A 17977-nucleotide genomic window follows, 5' to 3' on the forward strand; every position below is an offset into this window, starting at 1 on the left:
TGTGATCCAGTATTGTAATACTCTTTGTCACCGATATTCCTGAATAACAACTCTCAATCAGTATGGGAACCATCGTGATCGAATGGCTTTGGAGACCTGGAGCTCCGTCCTCATTTTTGCCTGTGAACTTCTCCACATTCCATCTGCAGGGTACGGGCTCTTTCACAAGTAATCATCCTAATGGGATAGCGTTTTAACGCGTGATAGGCTCCTGAAAGAAAAAATCTAAAAACATTTTCAAAATGGTTTTCACAGTCTCCTTCTAAGTGCTTTGCTTAACATTTAACAACTATCTTCACTATGATTGTGATTTAAGAATTACAATTTAAGACTTTTTCAGAAATGGTGGTGTTAAAGCTGTTTGTATCAGAATGCTTTTAGCTGTAGGTTAACAGAAGATGTAACTGAAAGCAGCTCAAATACTAAAGGCTTATTTTTAATTTCACATAACCAGAAATCTGGAGGTAGGATGCCAGGATTGGTTCATTGAGCAGCCCAGTGATGTCATCAAGGTCCAGGTCCTATTTGCCTTTGATGGCCATGCTCAGCTTGTGGGCAATGATATCTCACTTGGCCACGGTACACAGGGATCTCATGCAGTGAGGACAACATCTAGTGGAAAAGAGGGGCTTTTCTTCCTATGTGCTCCTTTCCTTAGGCTAGAAATCCAAGACTTGCAGCATGCATCCCTCCCTCTTTGCTGGTACAATGGGCTAGGCTTGAGTCGTATGTCCATACTCAACCCACTCACTAGTAAGGGAATGGGACCACCATGATAGGTTTGAAGAACTCTGCTTCACCCCCTGGACTGGAGAAGGGGACAGTGAATACCTGCACCTCAAGGAACAAGGAGGGGTGAGGAGGGTATCTGTTAAGTCAACAGCCAAAGGTGCTCCCAACTGACTTTTGGGATAACAACAGTTTTTATTTTAATATTTAGTATTAATATTTCTGTGTTTTATTATATTACTGAACTATGCATTGACTTTTTCCCACACTGACAGAATTATCCTGGTGTCTCTCTTAAGGGCAAAACTTTATCCTATGGGGAAAAAAAGTTGATCCTAAGACCTACTTTTTTTTTCTCATCTGATCCACCTAGAAAATATTTAATAAACAACCCAGAAGTTTTCCCAGAAAATGATCCTGTTCATCTCAGCCCAGATCTATCAGTTATGCAGGTAGTATGGTATATTACTTTAAAAGAGAATTGAATGGAAATGGACTAGAAACCTGATTTTTAATTGCTTCTTCTGCTTCCTCCTAAAATAAGAAATGACAAAATATTTTTGCAACAGAAATAACTTGACTTTTCAAAGGTGTTTGTAAAAATGATTTTATTTTAAGAAAAACTACAATACCTTTACAGCTCAGCGGTCAAGGAAAGAGACTGTGAGGACAGTGGAACTTGATTTGAGTCGCCATCCCCTGTTCGGTAGTGATAGGCTCACAGGCTTCACCTGCAAAATGAAGAAAATAATTATTGCTACTTCAAAGGACTGTTGTGAGAGTTGGATGAGATTAAATATGTCCATATGCCTTCATATACTTATTCTTAACAGAGTGGCTAGTCCATATTAAGCATTCAACAGATTTGACTATTTTTACTTACAACAATGTCAACAAAAGTCTATACACATCCAAGTTAACATTTTCCTACACAGTATAGTTAAAATCGAACTCACAACTTTTAGAAGAAACAACTCTGAGAAACGATATATGAGGGCTTCCATACAGTTCATACAACAGTTTTATGGGAGGTCTTGCATTGGTTCTTGTGTCTCTTCCAAAGAGTTCTCCAGTTGGCTTGATGTGGGTCAAAACTTAAAACCACTGTGGTGGTTTTACTGTCTTTCCAGTAGACATTAGAATCTCACTTTCCATTCATTCAGGGAGTCAATTGAATGTCCTGGAAAGTAAGCAGGATAAAGCATGTTGATATGGGTGTCACAAATCTCTTAACTTCCCTGCTTATTGTCCTGGTAAGCTATATGCTCTGTATTTCAAGCCAAAATTACGTGAACACAGAAAAAAACTGGCAGAATGAACAGTGCATGTGAGTATAAACATAAGTTCTTTAGCCAAAAAAAAAGTATCTTCTTCATAAAACATTACAAATCCTTTTGGTTTTTTAGAATCTGTATATCATACTTTACATTAGGAAAACTTCCAGTAATTATCTAATCAAGTCAGAAAAATATGTCATCAGCTTGAGGCCTTACCCACATTCTCTTGCTCACATTTCTTTAAAAATTTTGTTGAAGTATAGTTGATTTACATTTACAGTGTTGTGTTAATTGCTACCGTACAGCATAGTGATTCAGTTATGTATATATCAATATATATTTGTTTTCATATTCTTTTCCATTCTGGTTTATCACAGGACATTGAATATAGTTCCCTTTGCTATACAGTAGAACCTTGTTGTTTATCTGTCCTATATATAGTAGTTTGCTAATCGCAAGCTCCCAGTTCTTCCCTCCCTCACCCCCTCTCCCCCTTGGCAACCACAAGTCCATTCTCTGCCTATAAGTCTGTTTCTGTTTCATAGATATGTTCATGTCATATTTTAGATTCCACATATGAGTGATATATGGTATTTGTCTTTCTCTTTCTGACTTACTTCACTTAGTATGATAATCTCTAGGTCCATACGTGTAGCTGCAAATAGCATATTTCATTCTTTTTTTATAGCTGAGTAGTACTCCATTGTACATATATACCACATCTTCTTTATCCATTCATCTGTCGATGGACATTTAGCTTGTTTCCATGCCTTGGCTATTATAAATAGTGCTGCTACGAACGTAGGAGTGCATGTATTTTTTCGAATTATAGCTTTGTCTGGGTATGTGTCCAGGAGTGGGATTGCTGGATCATACAACTCTATTTTTAGTTTTTAGAGGAACCTCCATACCGTTTTCCATAATAACTCCACCAATTTACATTCCCACCAACAGTGTAAGAGGGTTCCCTTTTCTTCACACCCTCTCCAACATTTATTATTTGTAGACTTTTTAATTATGTCCATTCTGACTGGTGTGAAGTGGTACCTAATTGTGTTTTGATTTGCATTCTTGCTCACATCTTGGGTGTGACTCTTTGGATTGGTCCAAGTGCCACTCTTACCTGACCAAAGGCTTTTCATGGAAGAGCGCATGGTACCGAGGTACAGCAGCAACCACTTTGGCTGTAGGGGCCAATTTCCTGATCCAGGACTTTGGGTTGTAAGTAGATAAAGGAATTTATTATAAATAAATCTTTGGGTATCTCAAAGGATCAAAAGCAAAGGGAAATGTCAGGTATTTAAGAAGGGTCAAGGTGTAACTAGGCTTAAAGAAATCCTGGCCATGGGATCACATTCACAGTACCAGAACTTCTCTATCTTTCTTCTTTGTTTCCCTGAATGATGGCTTCCTTCTTTCTTATCACTGCAGATTGACAGAAAACATGACTGCTGTTGATATTCTAGCTTTATATCTTAGACCTCCAACCAAACAGAGTGAGGCTGACCTTTTCAATTCCAATTCCAAAATCCTGGAGAAAAGCACTGCTTGGGTCAGATAAACTGGGGCACAGAGGCAGAATACCACTTGGATCCATTTGGCGAGATGCCCAGTCAACCACTGCCTACAAGCAGTATCATATTGTACTTATACGTTGGTTCCAGTGGTTTAAAAAAAAATGGGTGGGGCAATTCTCAGCAGAAGAGGTGCCAGCCTGGCTATTCCATAGTTGCCCATTATCGCATGGATATACTGTAAAAATAGTCCAAGGAAGTACATAGTTCTAGCTTCCCATTTGCCAGCAGACGCTGCCCATGGTCCTTGAGAACCTCCCTTTAAAGCTCTTCATTCCTCATTAGAGAGTTCAGGATGGTGGGATGGCTGGAGCTGGTGGGGGAGGGGAAGATGATTGCACATGAAAGGAGCAGAGCAGAGAGAGGAGAAAGAGGGCACATCAAGGAAGCATCGCCAACATGAAGCAGAAGGCTCTGGACCTCCCAGCTCTTTTCAGATTAAATCCTTATGGTTCTCCCAGCTGCCTTTCTTCCCTCCTGCCTTACACCTCTTTTTAATATTTTCTCTCATCATTTTTAAAATGAAGACCTTCTGTGTTGCTTATAAGACTTCTGTCCCCCTCCAGAGAAACAGTGCTCCACGTTAGGCAAAAGTTTAAAGTAATGCAGAGTTTGTCTCTTCAGAAAAGTGCTTTCCCTTGTCTTCTTGTTCTTGTTCTTAGAATAACAAAATCTGAGGATTAGAGTAAACCAAGCTTGAGGTCCCTCAAATCCTTCCATTGCTGTGTACGTCCATCTCTGGCATCCATGATGAGTGGCTATCCAGACCACTTGACCACATACCACAAGGAACTCACACTTTTCAAGAGAGTCCATTCTATCTTCAGATAGTTCAGATTATTAGAAGTACTTCCTTGTATTAAGCTCCCACTGAGCCAAAAATGTGTCTTTCCTTGTTGCTTGAACCTGTTGGTCCTAGTTCTACCACCTGCGAGCAAACAGAAAAGTCTGATCTCTTTCGTACATGCTCATTTTTCAAAAGATCCATCATGTTCATCATGTTTTCCCCTAAGTTCTTTCTTCTCCAGGCTGAGCAACTGTTCGTCCTATATCTGTTCTCCGTTGTATGGGATTTCAAGTACCTCTATTAACCAGGACACTCTGTACTAAAAGCTTTACTTACTTAAATGTTCTTCTTTGTTTCCCCCCTATAAACAGACATAATCTTCCAGATGTGAAAAAATCAGCCCAAGAAGAACAGAACTAATAATGTCTTTTATTATAAATATAGAACTTATTTTCAGGAAAATCACATTTATCTTTTACGAAGACCAAACCTATGCTTAGTCACTCTCATGCTGAAAATTATATAATAATTAATTTATAATGACATGTAAATGACAAAGAGTATTTAAGTTTCAGGCATCAGTAGTTGGAATGGAAAGGAGGTGGGGGGAATTCATGAATTCCCATAGTTCTTCAAAGCAGATTCTGCTTTACTTGCTCTATACAAATGCTAGTACTATTCATTAGGTCGAAAATAGTGGGCAAAGTAAGCCCACATCAGGGGATCATTTGATTCCTTTCTTCCTCTTCATAAAATCCATAATCTTAACAAATATTTGTGTCCTGGTCACATACACATGCACGCACACGCACACACACACACACACACACACACACACAAACACTTTGGGATAAGCACTGTAGTGCACACCTAGCCCTCAAGGAACTAACAGAAGCTGTAAGAAAATCCTTGTGCTCCCCTCACTGAAGGGTGCTGTGTAAGCCAGTGAATCGAGGAAGAGCAAGAGGTCACCATGTTGGATTGGGTGGCACAGTGGGCTAATCTGAATAAATTCTTTTTTTGTGTGTGTGGTACGCAGGCCTCTCACTGTTGTGGCCTCTCCCGTTGCGGAGCACAGGCTCCGGACGCACAGGCCCAGCGGCCATGGCTCATGGGCCCAGCTGCTCCGCGGCACGTGGGATCTTCCCGGACCGGGGCACGAACCCGTGTCCCCTGCATCGGCAGGCGGACTCTCAACCACTGCGCCACCAGGGAAGCCCTGAATAAATTCTTAACGTTATTATTCCAGAAGCTCAGCTAGAAGCAGAATCCAAATAAGGGAGTTGGAGTGAAGTTTAATGGGTCAATCAGAGAAGCTCCAGCTTTCTCTAGGATATTAAATGTATATCCTAAAATAGGAACACGTTGAGTCGTGCCTTTATCTGTAGCCACTTATGGGTTCACCAGGGAAACTGATTATCTCAGAAAATGATGCAGAATATTCTCTTCTGTTGAAATATTTTCAGGTTTAAATGAGGGTATAGCATATATATATGGAAAGATTCCAGGACAGACAAATATAAAATTTTGAACCTTAAATTTTAATGAGAAGTAAGTGGTGCCTTTTTATAAAACTTACCATAAGCATATGGCACTCATTCTTTTTTTTCCTAAAAATGTCTGAATATGTAACCATGAGTCTCTCAATATTGGCAACAATAGCTGTCCCATGCCCTGTGAGATTGCATATCAGCAGTGGAGTTTGACATTTCTTCTGTCAGCAACGTATGTCCCTGTAATTAGCTCTCCCTGACCTCCTTCCGTCTGCACCAAGGAAGTTAAAAAAATTATGACTAATTCAGGACAGAGCTGGGAGCCCTATTTCCACAGCCATAGAGTTTGTTAGTTCCCGTGTGTTACTAAACCTAAAATTGAGGTTTTCATCACCTGGTTAGCCTCAGAAGTTTCAGTCTAGTGGGCTTAGGTATAGCACTAACCTCATTTGGTTACCACAGGGAGGAGATGCAAGACGATAGACAGCTTGAGGCCACTACCAACCACACAACTGGGAAAATAAATTCAAAATTCCTTAGATTAAGGAGGGTTGACTTAATCTTTAAGGTACAACTCATGATTATGTCTAGCAACTTACCTAAGGGGTTCCAGTCTCAGTATCATTTACTCCTCTTCTGAATGTCATAGTAGATATAGATGTAGAATTCATAATCTCTTCACTTTAGAATTAAAACAAAGGAAGATTTCATGACTGATGTGCTGCATTGAATAATTGGGAATACTTTAAGATTAGTTGCTTTATCCATAAACAATGGCAAAATCACCTGTTTCCTAATTCCCTTACTTATATAAATCTTTTTATTTCTCCAATAGGTTGTTCGGTTTTTACAAGGGAATCCTGCCACCCATCTTGGCTGAAACACCAAAAAGAGCAGTGAAGGTAAACATTGTATGCCTTCCCACCATCTGAAAATAGACTGTAGTAAGAGTTTCAGCATCAACACATCCCACCATAAACTATGGGACATTAATGGAAATTAAACATAAAATACTAAAACTTCTAAAATTTTTAAGTTTTTAAAAATCTTAAATTTTTAAAATTGTAACAATTTTTATCATAATTCGACTTGGTCAGTCTCTCAAATATTGCTATATTGATTTGTGGATTTTATTTTCCAGGTAAAGGCATTCCCTTCTAATGGGAAAATGATACAAAAAGCACAGTGGTGAATGAAATTCATGTAATCAAACCACAGCAGCCACAAAAGAGCTTGGACTTTTTCTCAAGGCAATTCATAATTTTGCCTTTGGAACAATAATTATTAAAGAAAGAGAGAGGGAGAGGAGAGGAGAGAGGTGAAGTAGAAAAGCCTTTCTCCTTAAATCAGTCTCACTTTATGAACAGAGCACACAAAGACATTATATTTCTTTGTGTATGATTCTCATATAGCACATTTATTTGGTGTGCTAACTTCATTTTTCCCCCTGGTGTCCTCTGTTAAAATTCTCTATTCTGGTTTTCACAAAATCATTACTTCCACTACACTGATTTCCATTCTTTTTTTTAATATCTTTATTGGAGTATAATTGCTTTACAATGACATGTTAGTTTCTGCTGTATAACAAAGTGAGTCAGCAATATGTATACATATATCCCCATATCTCCTCCCTCTTGCGTCTCCCTCCCACCCTCCCTATCCCACCCCTCTAGGTGGTCACCGAGCTAATCTCCCTGTGCTATGCGGCTTCTGCATAATCCTATAACTATGGACGTTTATGTACTACCTGCTGGTTCAGTATCTGGATAAGAACATGGAGATCTAGCAGGACCTTCCGGGAGAGGTCCTGATCCCAGTGGATCTGACTGGTATTGCCCCTCCCCCAACACCACTGACATCACCAAATATGGCTTTGTCTTTCCATAATAAGGATAACATAAACTTAGACTGAAAGACTTCCTTTCCAACTAATGACATAAAGCTTTTTTCACGTACATTACTCAATTTGTATTCCCAACATTCCTGAAAGGTAAGAAAAACAGCTTATATACTTATATCAGTTAATTAAGAGGGTGACTGAGTTAAAAATTATGATTAAAAAAACCCCAACATATATACACAGACACCAAACTTTTACATCCTGTGAAAATGGTGATTTAATAGGATTTAATTCAGGTCTAGAATTCAGAAAGCAAAGCTTTAAAACATGCTTTCTCTGTAAATTCATCCTCTTCATTGCCATAGTGTTTGTGATTTTATATTATTACTTCAATACAAATTTCATTATAAGGATCTGAATCAAAAAAGAAAAAAGAAAAGAAAAGGATCTGAATCGCAATAGAGAATCTGGAAAAAGTTCACCAAAGTACACAAGAGGGCTGAGTTGAATTATGAAATGGCTTCACTTGATAAAAGATTGCCCAAGTAAACAAACAGAGCATAGTTCCTGTTCAAACGGAAAGTCACTTTGTCTCCATGGAATAATATATTCATTTGTTCAGAGTTTTACGTGTATAAATAAAGTAAACTATAATTAGTTTTTCATGGCATATTTTTCCTTAATACTGTATGTTGGAGACAATTTAAACTTTAAGAGGATTAAGGTTTATCAATGTTGAACAGTCTTTTACGGAAGAAAAAAAAACGTGAGCTTTACAAAACTGAATTAGTCTCTACTTAAAAAAAGCAATGCTCCCTGCCAGAACAATGGTTAACAGATGAACTTTTGGGCAACTGGATATGGTGTATGTGTCCCAGACATCTTGTTTTAAGTAGATTTTACCTTAAAATTATTGAGACATATGGTAAGTACGTTGGCTTTTTAAGTATAACTTCGAGTTGAGTGTATCTTTGCCAGATAGATAGCACTAGTTTTTCAAGACAATTTATGAAAACACTCATTTTATAGATACTTTATCTTAGGATTTGTGAGGAAAATGATCATCTGATTGCAACAGTTTCATACATCATAAACTGCTTCATTGTATGTCATCAAAGTTTACTTTGAAAAAATATTCAGAGACCATAGATATAGACACACACATACATACGTATATATGCTCTCTGAATATTATGTGTGTGTGTATAGAAATAATGTCTAGAAACAGATAATGTTGTTTTTTCTGTACTTTATTCTTTGAAATGAGATTCATCATTAAAATAATAAGATTCATTGATGCTAAATAAATGAAACTTCCCTTTTCACAAATGAAGACAGAATTAGTATTGTAATTAGCAAAAGGAAATGAAGACCTCAGAAAGAGACCAGCTGTTTACTCAGGGATGGCAGGAACAATGTGCCAGGTTCCAGGATCTAGTCTTGAGCTTCACAGGTCCAGAAACACCATTATTCCATGGTCAGATTCTCAAGGACTGCTTAATGCTAACCAAACTCATGAAAGATTATATTGATATACTGTGAAGTCTATTTGTTCACCACTGTATTTCCAGCCAACATGAAGTCACAGGGACCAGATTTACTCTGCTGCCTGAAACAGCAAGAACAGAAAATGAACAACATATATGAAACCACAATTTTTAAGACACTGGACATAAGGAGGGAGAGTCACACCTGAGATGAAAAGCAAATGAGATGAGCCCTATGGATTGCCCCAGCTCACCTACTTGAGAGAGTTTCCAGGGACACACAACTTCTACAGGAGAACACACGGTGTGCCTCAGGCTGGTGCAATGTCTTGCCAGCCTCTGCCGCTGCAGGCTCGCCCCGCATCCGTACCCCTCCCTCCCTCGAGCCTGAGTGATTAACCCCATCCTGTCTGGGCAGGAGCAGACGGCCTCAGGTGACCTACACACAGAGGTGGGGCCAATTCAAAGCTGAACCCCAGGAGCTGTGCAAATAAAGAAGAGAAAGGGAAATCTCTCCCAGCAGCCTCAGGAGCAGTGGATTAAATCTCCACAAGCAACTTGATGTACCCTGCATCTGTGGAATACCTGAATAGACAACGAATCATCCCAAAATTGAGGCAGTGGACTTTGGGAGCAACGATATATATATATTTTTCCTTTTTGTCTTTGAGTATGTAGGTGTATGCTTCATTGTATGGTTTTCTCTGTATAGCTTTGCTTTTACCATTTGTCCTAGGTTTCTGTCTGTTTCTGTTTTGGTTTTTTCTTTTTAGTATAGTTTTTAGTGCTTGTTATCATTGGTGGATTTGTTCTTTGGTTTGGTTGCTCTCTTCTTTCTTTTTTTTTCTTTTTTTGATAGCTTTTTAATTTTTTATTTTTAATATTTATTTTTTATTTTAATAACTTTATTTTACTTTCTCTTCCTTTCTTTCTTTTTTTTCTCCCCTTTCTTCTGAGCTGTGTGGCTGACAGGGTCTTGGTGCTCCAGCCAGGCATCAGGGCTGTGCCTCTGAGGTGGGGGAGCCAAGTTCAGGACATTGGTCCACCAGAGACCACCCGGCTCCACATAATATCAAATGGCAAAAGCTCTCCCAGAGATCTCCATCTCAGTGCAAAGACCCAGCTCCACTCAACGACCAGCAAGCTACAGTGCAGGACACCCTATGCTAAACAACTAGCAACACAGGAACACAACCCCACCCATTAGCAGAGAGGCTGTCTAAAATAATAATAAGGTCACAGACATCCCAAAACAGATCACCGGACGCAGTCCTGCCCACCAGAAAGACAAGATCCAGCCTCATCCACCAGAACACAGGCACTAGTCCCCGCCACCAGAAAGCCTACACAAGCCACTGAACCAACCTTAGCCACTGGGGGCAGACACCAAAAACAACAGGAACTACAAACCTGCAGCCTGCGAAAAGGAGACCCCAAACACAGTTAGATAAGCAAAATGAGAAGACAGAGAGACACAGCAGATGAAGGAGCAAGGTAAAAACCCACCAGACCAAACAAATGAAGAGGAAATAGGCAGTCTACCTGAAAAAGAATTCAGAGTAATGATAGTAAAGATGATCCAAAATCTTGGAAATAGAATGGAGAAAGTACAAGAAACATTTACCAAGGACCTAGAAGAACTAAAGAGCAAACAAACAATGATGAACAACACAATAAATGAAATTAAAAATTCTCTAGAAGGAATCAATAGCAGAATAACTGAGGCAGAAGAAAGGGTCAGTGACCTGGAAGATAAAATAGTGGAAATAATTACCACAGAGCAGAATAAAGAAAAAAGAATGAAAAGAATTGAGGACAGTCTCAGAGACCTCTGGGACAACATTAAATGCACCAACATTGGAATTATAGGGGTCCCAGAAGAAGAGGAAAAAAAAAGGGACTGAGAAAATATTTGAAGAGATTATAGTTGAAAACTTCCCTAATATGGGAAAGGAAGTAGTTAATCAAGTCCAGGAAATGCAGAGAGTCACATACAGGATAAATCCAAGGAGAAACATGCCAAGACACATATTAATCAAACTATCAAAAATTAAATACAAAGGAAAAATATTAAAAGCAGCAAGGGAAAAGCAACAAATAACACACAAGGGAATCCCCATAAGGTTAACAGCTGATCTTTCACCAGAAACTCTGCAAGCCAGAAGGGCGTGGCAGGACATGTTTGAAGTGATGAAAGGGAAAAACCTACAACCAAGATTACTCTACCCAGCAAGGATCTCATTCACATTCGACGGAGAAATTAAAACCTTTACAGACAAGCAAAAGCTAAGAGAATTCAGCACCACCAAACCAGCTTTACAACAAATGCTAAAGTAACTTCTCTATGCAGGAAACACAAGAGAAGAAAAAGACCTACAGTAGCAAACCCAAAACAATTAAGAAAATGGTAATAGATATCGATAATTATCGATAATTATCAATAATACATATCGATAATTACCTTAAATGTAAATGGATTAAATGCTCCAACCAAAAGACATAGAGTGGCTGAATGGATACAAAAACAAGACCTGTACATATGCTGTCTACAAGAGACCCACTTCAGACCTAGGGACACATACAGACTGAAAGTGAGGGGATGGAAAAAGATATTACATGCAAAAGGAAATCAAAAGAAAGCTGGGGGGCTTCCCTGGTGGCGCAGTGGTTGAGAGTCCGCCTGCCGATGCAGGGGACGCGGGTTCGTGCCCCGTTCCGGGAGGATCCCACATGCCGCGGAGCGGGTGGGCCCGTGGGCCATGGCCGCTGAGCCTGCGCGTCCGGAGCCTGTGCTCCGCAACGGGAGAGGCCACAACAGTGAGAGGCCCGCATATCACAAAAAAAAAAAAAAAAAAAGAAAAAAAAAAAGAAAGCTGGGGGGTTCCCTGGTGGTGCAGTGGTTGGGAGTCCACCTGCTGATGGAGGGGACATGGGTTTATGCCCTGGTCCAGGAGGATCCCGCATGCCACGGAGCGGCTGGGCCCGTGAGCCATGGCCACTAGGCCTGTGCGTCCAGAGCCTGTGCTCCGCAACGGGAGATATCACGACAGTGAGAGGCCTGTGTACCACAAAAAAAAAAAAAAAAAAAAAAAAAAAAAAAGGAAAGAAAGAAAGCTGGAGTAGCAATTCTCATATCAGACAAAATAGACTTTAAAATAAAGTCTATTACAAGAGAGAAAGAAGGACACTGCATAATGATCAAGGGATCAGTCCAAGAAGAAGATATAACAATTGTAAATATTTATACACCCAACATAGGAACACCTCAATATATAAGGCAAATGCTAACAGCCATAAAAGGGGAACTCGAGGGGCTTCCCTGGTGGTGCAGTGGTTGAGAGTCCACCTGCTGATGCACGGACATGGGTTCGTGCCCCGGTCTGGGAGGATCCCACATGCCACGGAGTGGCTGAGCCCATGAGCCATGGCCACTGAGCCTGTGCGTCCGGAGCCTATGCTCCGCAACGGGAGAGCCCACAACAGTGAGAGGCCCACGTACCGCAAAAAAAAAAAAAAAAAAAAAAAGTGAGGGAACTCGACAGTAACACAATCATAGTAGGGGACTTTAACACCACACTTTCACCAATGGACAGATCATCCAAAATGAAAATAAATAAGGAAACACAGCTTTAAATGATACATTAAACAAGATGGACTTACTGATATAAAATTGAAATTGTATCAAGTATCTTTTCTGACCACAATGCTATGAGACTAGATATCAATTACAGGAAAAAATCTGTAAAAAATACAAACATATTTAGGCTAAACAATACACTACTTTATAAGGAAGAGATCACTGAAGAAATCCAAGAGGAAATCAACAAATGACAGAAACAAATGACAATGAAAACACAACAACCCAAAACCTATGGGATGCAGCAAAAGCAGTTCTAAAAGGGAAGTTTATAGCAATACAATCCTATCTCAAGAAACAAGAAACATCTCAGATAAACAACCTAACCTTACACCTAAAGCAATTAAAGAAAGAACAAAAACCCCAAAGCTAGCAGAAAGAAAGAAATCATAAATATCAGATCATAAATAAATGAAAAAGAAATGAAGGAAATGATAGCAAAGATCAGTAAAACTAAAAGCTGGTCCTTTGAGAAGATAATCAAAATTGATAAATCATTAGCCAAACTCATCAAGAAAAAAAATGGAGAAAACTCATATCAGTAGAATTAGAAACAAAAAAGGAGAAATAACAACTGACACTGCAGAAATACAAAGGATCATGAGAGATTACTACAAGCAACTATATGCCAATAAAATGGACAACCTGGAAGAAATGGACACATTCTTAGAAAAGCATAACCTTCTAAGATTGAACCAAGAAGAAATAGAAAATATAAACAGACCAATCACAAGCAATGAAATTGAGACTGTGATTAAAAATCTTCCAACAAACAGAAGCCCAGGACCAGATGGCTTCACAGGTGAATTCTATCAAACATTTAGAGAAGAGCTAACACCTATCCTTCTCAAACTCTTCCAAAATATAGCAGATAGATCATATCCCAAACTCATTCTACGAGGCCACCATCACCCTGATACCAAAACCAGACAAAGATGTCACAAAGAAAAACTACAGGCCAATATCACTGATGAACATAGATGCGAAAGTCCTCAACAGAATACTAGCAAACAGAATCCAACAGCACATTAAAAGGATCACATACCACGATCAAGTGGGGTTTATCCCAGGAATGCAAGGATTCTTCAGTATAAGCAAATCAAGCAATGTGATAAACCATATTAACAAATTGAAGCATTAAAACCATATGATCATCTCAATAGATACAGAGAAAGCTTTTGACAAAATTCAACACCCATTTATGATAAAAACCCTCCAGAAAGTAGTCATAGAGGGAACTTACCTCAACATAATAAAGGCCATATATGACAAACCCACAGCCAACATCATTCTCAATGGTGAAAAACTGAAACCATTTCCACTAAGGTCAGGAAGAAGACAAGGTTGCCCACTCTCACCACTATTATTCAACGTAGTTCTGGAAGATTTAGCCACAGCAGTCAGAGAAGAAAAATAAATAAAAGGAATCCAAATCGGAAAAGAAGTAAAGCTGTCACTGTTTGCAGATGACATGATACTATACATAGAGAATCCTAAAGATGCTAGCAGAAAAGTACTAGAGCTAATCAATATATTTGGTAAGGTAGCAGGATACAAAATTAATGCACAGAGATCCCTTGCATTCCTATACACTAATGATGAAAAATCTGAAAGAGAAATTAAGTGAACACTCCCATTCACTATGGCAAGAAAAAGAATAAAATATCTAGGAATAAACCTACCTAAGGAGACAAAAGACCTGCATGCAGAAAACTATGACACTGATGAAAGATATTAAAGATGATACAAACAGATGGAGAGATAATAGCATGTTCTTGGATTGGAAGAATCAACATTGTTCAAATGACTGTACAACCCAAAGCAATCTACAGATTCAATGCAATCCCTATCAAACTATCAATGGCATTTTTCACAGAACTAGAACAAAATATTTCACAATTTCTATGGAAACACAAAAGATCCTGAATAGCCAAAGCAATCTTGAGAAAGAAAAACGGAGCTGGAGGAATGAGGCTCCCTGTATTCAGACTATACTACAAAGCCTCAGTAATCAAGACAGTATGGGACTGGCACAAAAACAGACATATAGATCAATGGAACAGGATAGAAAGCCCAGAGATAAACCCACACACATATGGTCACCTTATCTTTGATAAAGGAGGCAAGAATATACAATAGAGAAAAGATAGCCTCTTCAATAAGTGATGCTGGGAAAACTGGACAGCTACATGTAAAAGAATGAAATTAGAATGCTCCCTAACACCATACCCAAAAATAACTCAAAATGGATTAAAGACCTAAAGGTAAGGCTAGACACTATAAAACCCTTAGAGGAAAACATAGGCAGAACTCTCTATGACATAAATCACAGCAAGATCCTTTTTGACCCATCTCCTATAGAAATGGAAATAAAAGCAAAAATAAACAAATGGGAACTAATGAAACTTAAAACCTTTTGCACAGCAAAGGATACCATAAACAAGAGGAAAAGACACCCCTCAGAATGGGAGAAAATATTTGCAAATGAAGCAAGTGACAAAGGATTAATCTCCAAAATACACAAGCAGCTCATGCAGCTCAGTATCAAAAAAACAAACAACCCAATCCATAAATGGGCAGAAGACCTAAATAGACATTTCTCCAAATAAGATATACAGATTGCCAACAAACACATGAAAGAATGCTCAACATCATTAATCATTAGAGAAGTGCAAATCAAAACTAAAATGAGGTATCACCTCACACCGGTCTGAATGGCCATCATCACTAAATCTATAAACAATAAATGCTGTCGAGGGTGTGGAGAAAAGGGAACCCTCTTGCACTGTTGGTGGGAATGTAAATTGATACAGGCACTATGGAGAACAGTATGGAGGTTCCTTAAAAAACTAAAAATAGAACTCCCATACGACCCAGAAATCCCACTACTGGGCATATACCCTGAGAAAACCATAATTCAAAAAGAGTCATGTACCACAATGTTCATTGCAGCTCTGTTTACAATAGCCAGGACATGGAAGCAACATAAGTGTCCATCAACAGATTAATTAATAAAGAAGATGTGGCACATATATACAATGGAATATTACTCAGCCATAAAAAGAAACGAAATTGAGTTATTTGTAGTGAGATGGATGTCATACAGAGTGAAGTCAGTCAGAAAGAGAAAAACAAATACCGTATGCTAATACATATATATGGAATCTCAAAAAGAAAAAAAGGTTATGAAGATTCTAGGGGCAGGACAGGGATAAAGATGCAGACATAGAGAATGGACTTGAGGACACGGGGAAGGGGAAGGGGAAGCTGGAATGAAGTGAGAGAGTGGCATGGACTTATATATACTACCAAATGTAAACTAGATAGCTAGTGGGAAGCAGCCACATAGCACAGGGAGATCAGCTCAGTGCTTTGTGACCACCTATAGGGATGGGATAGGGAGGGTGGGAGGGAGACGCAGGAGGGAGGGGATGCGGGGATATATGTATACGTATAGCTGATTCACTTTGTTATAAAGCGGAAACTAATACAACATTGTAAAGCAATTATACTCCAATAAAGACGTTTAAAAAAATTTGTAATGCAAAAAAAAAAAGAAAAGAAAAAAGAAATGCACAGGGTATTGAGAGGGGTACCCAGAAGGTGTTTGCCTCTGTATTTCAGAAGTTAGCCCTAGTCTGAGCACTGCTCAGGTATCACTTGTTAAAAGTAAGACCCAAATGGATCAAACTGTTTCCACATAATTTAACTGCCTCCCAGAATAGATGATCTGTGAGGTCAGGTTAGTGATCAGACTGCTTAGTGAGCATGGATGAAAGCACAAGAGCAAGTGCCGTCCGGAGGGCTGGGTCGCCCAGGCAAACTGTACCCACCTCCCCTGTCGAAGCACAACTTGACACTTCTCCAGGGAACACATGGCCTGTCCCCGAGGTCCAGCCCCTCTTCCTGGGATAAATCCAACCAGGCTACCAATTTCAAGGTTCCACTTTATAGGTTATATATAGCATATTAATTTGGATTCAAGATTTTATATTCAAGGTTCCCAAAGCCTTGACTGACTACGAATGTTTTCAAAACTCTTTAGTCACACATTTGCATGACTCTGGGTAGGTAACATTATTGCACATTGACCCTCCTAATTTCATCCTTAGAGTGTATCCTCATGTCTTATGTGATAGGGTACCTTTATCACATCTCTGCACTAACTAATGTTGTGGATGAGAAATATTAAGAAATATCATGAAGGAAGTAAAAGAGTAGTGCTGTATAGAAAGGAATTAAAGTAACAACTAATCTACTCGTTCTTAAGAATATAGTTGAAGTATAATGTCTTCTAAGCTTTGCACATGGGAGGCATCCAGTAAATATTTGTTGAATGAATGAATATTTTTATTTAATATTGGTTTCAAACTATAATGTTATTTACTATTATTGAAAATCCATTTTTAAAGATTTTAATATTTCCTTTCTTGAAATAATAATTTATTTTAAATTCAGTAAAATTAGACTTTGGTTGCAAAGGTAGAAATTAAAACAAGATTTTTTAAAGTTTTAGTTTGAAGCACTATCTGCTTATTAGAATATGTAATATATATTGTTCACTATTTTTCTTTAATATTTATTTGGTTGCACTGGGTGTTAGTTGCAGCAGGCGGGCTCCTTAGTTGTACCTCACAGGCTCCTTAGTTGTGGCATGTGAACTCCTAGTTGTGGCATGCCTGTGGGATCTAGCTCCCGGACCAGGGATTGAACCCAGGCCCCCTGCACTGGGAGCGCAGAGTCTTATCCACTGTGCCACCAGGGTAGTTCCTGTTCATTACTTTTGAATTTAATACATTAGCAACTTATCTCTGATCTGTGAGGCTTCTTTATTCCCAGGAACCTGTGTCACTTCATCCTAGCCATTCACCAGAATCTTCCAGCCAGACTGCTGATGAGTACCAACCAGCTGGTGGTAATTTTTTTTAAACAGTTTTAGAGATGGGGAAATGAAAAGCCTAGAATTGCCCCAAAGTGTAGACTTGGAATTGCCAGTGAGAATTGCTTAGAGTGACAGGTCAAGTCTATGTCCCCACACCTCTCCTTTGAGATCTCAGTTTGTTCCTTAATTCTTTGTCATGACAGAAAGTCAGAAGGAAAAAAAAAATGCATCCTCACACTGGAAGGGAACAAGGTAGTGAGGCATTCTGTGA

At 39.0% G+C, this 17977-nt stretch overlaps 1 protein-coding gene across 2 annotated transcripts in view; it reads left to right on the forward strand.

The window, feature by feature from the left end:
• SLC25A21 (solute carrier family 25 member 21) overlaps nucleotides 1-17977 on the forward strand; it is a 523645-nt gene that overhangs the window by 444034 nt on the left and 61634 nt on the right. For both annotated transcript variants that reach the window (XM_059055660.2, XM_067030681.1), the window contains exon 4: nucleotides 6696-6762. In XM_059055660.2, the coding sequence (XP_058911643.1) occupies nucleotides 6696-6762 (67 nt within the window). The remainder of the gene's footprint in view (nucleotides 1-6695; nucleotides 6763-17977) is intronic.

Source organism: Kogia breviceps, chromosome 3, assembly GCF_026419965.1.
Source record: "Kogia breviceps isolate mKogBre1 chromosome 3, mKogBre1 haplotype 1, whole genome shotgun sequence".
NCBI classification, from domain to species: Eukaryota; Metazoa; Chordata; class Mammalia; order Artiodactyla; family Physeteridae; genus Kogia; species Kogia breviceps.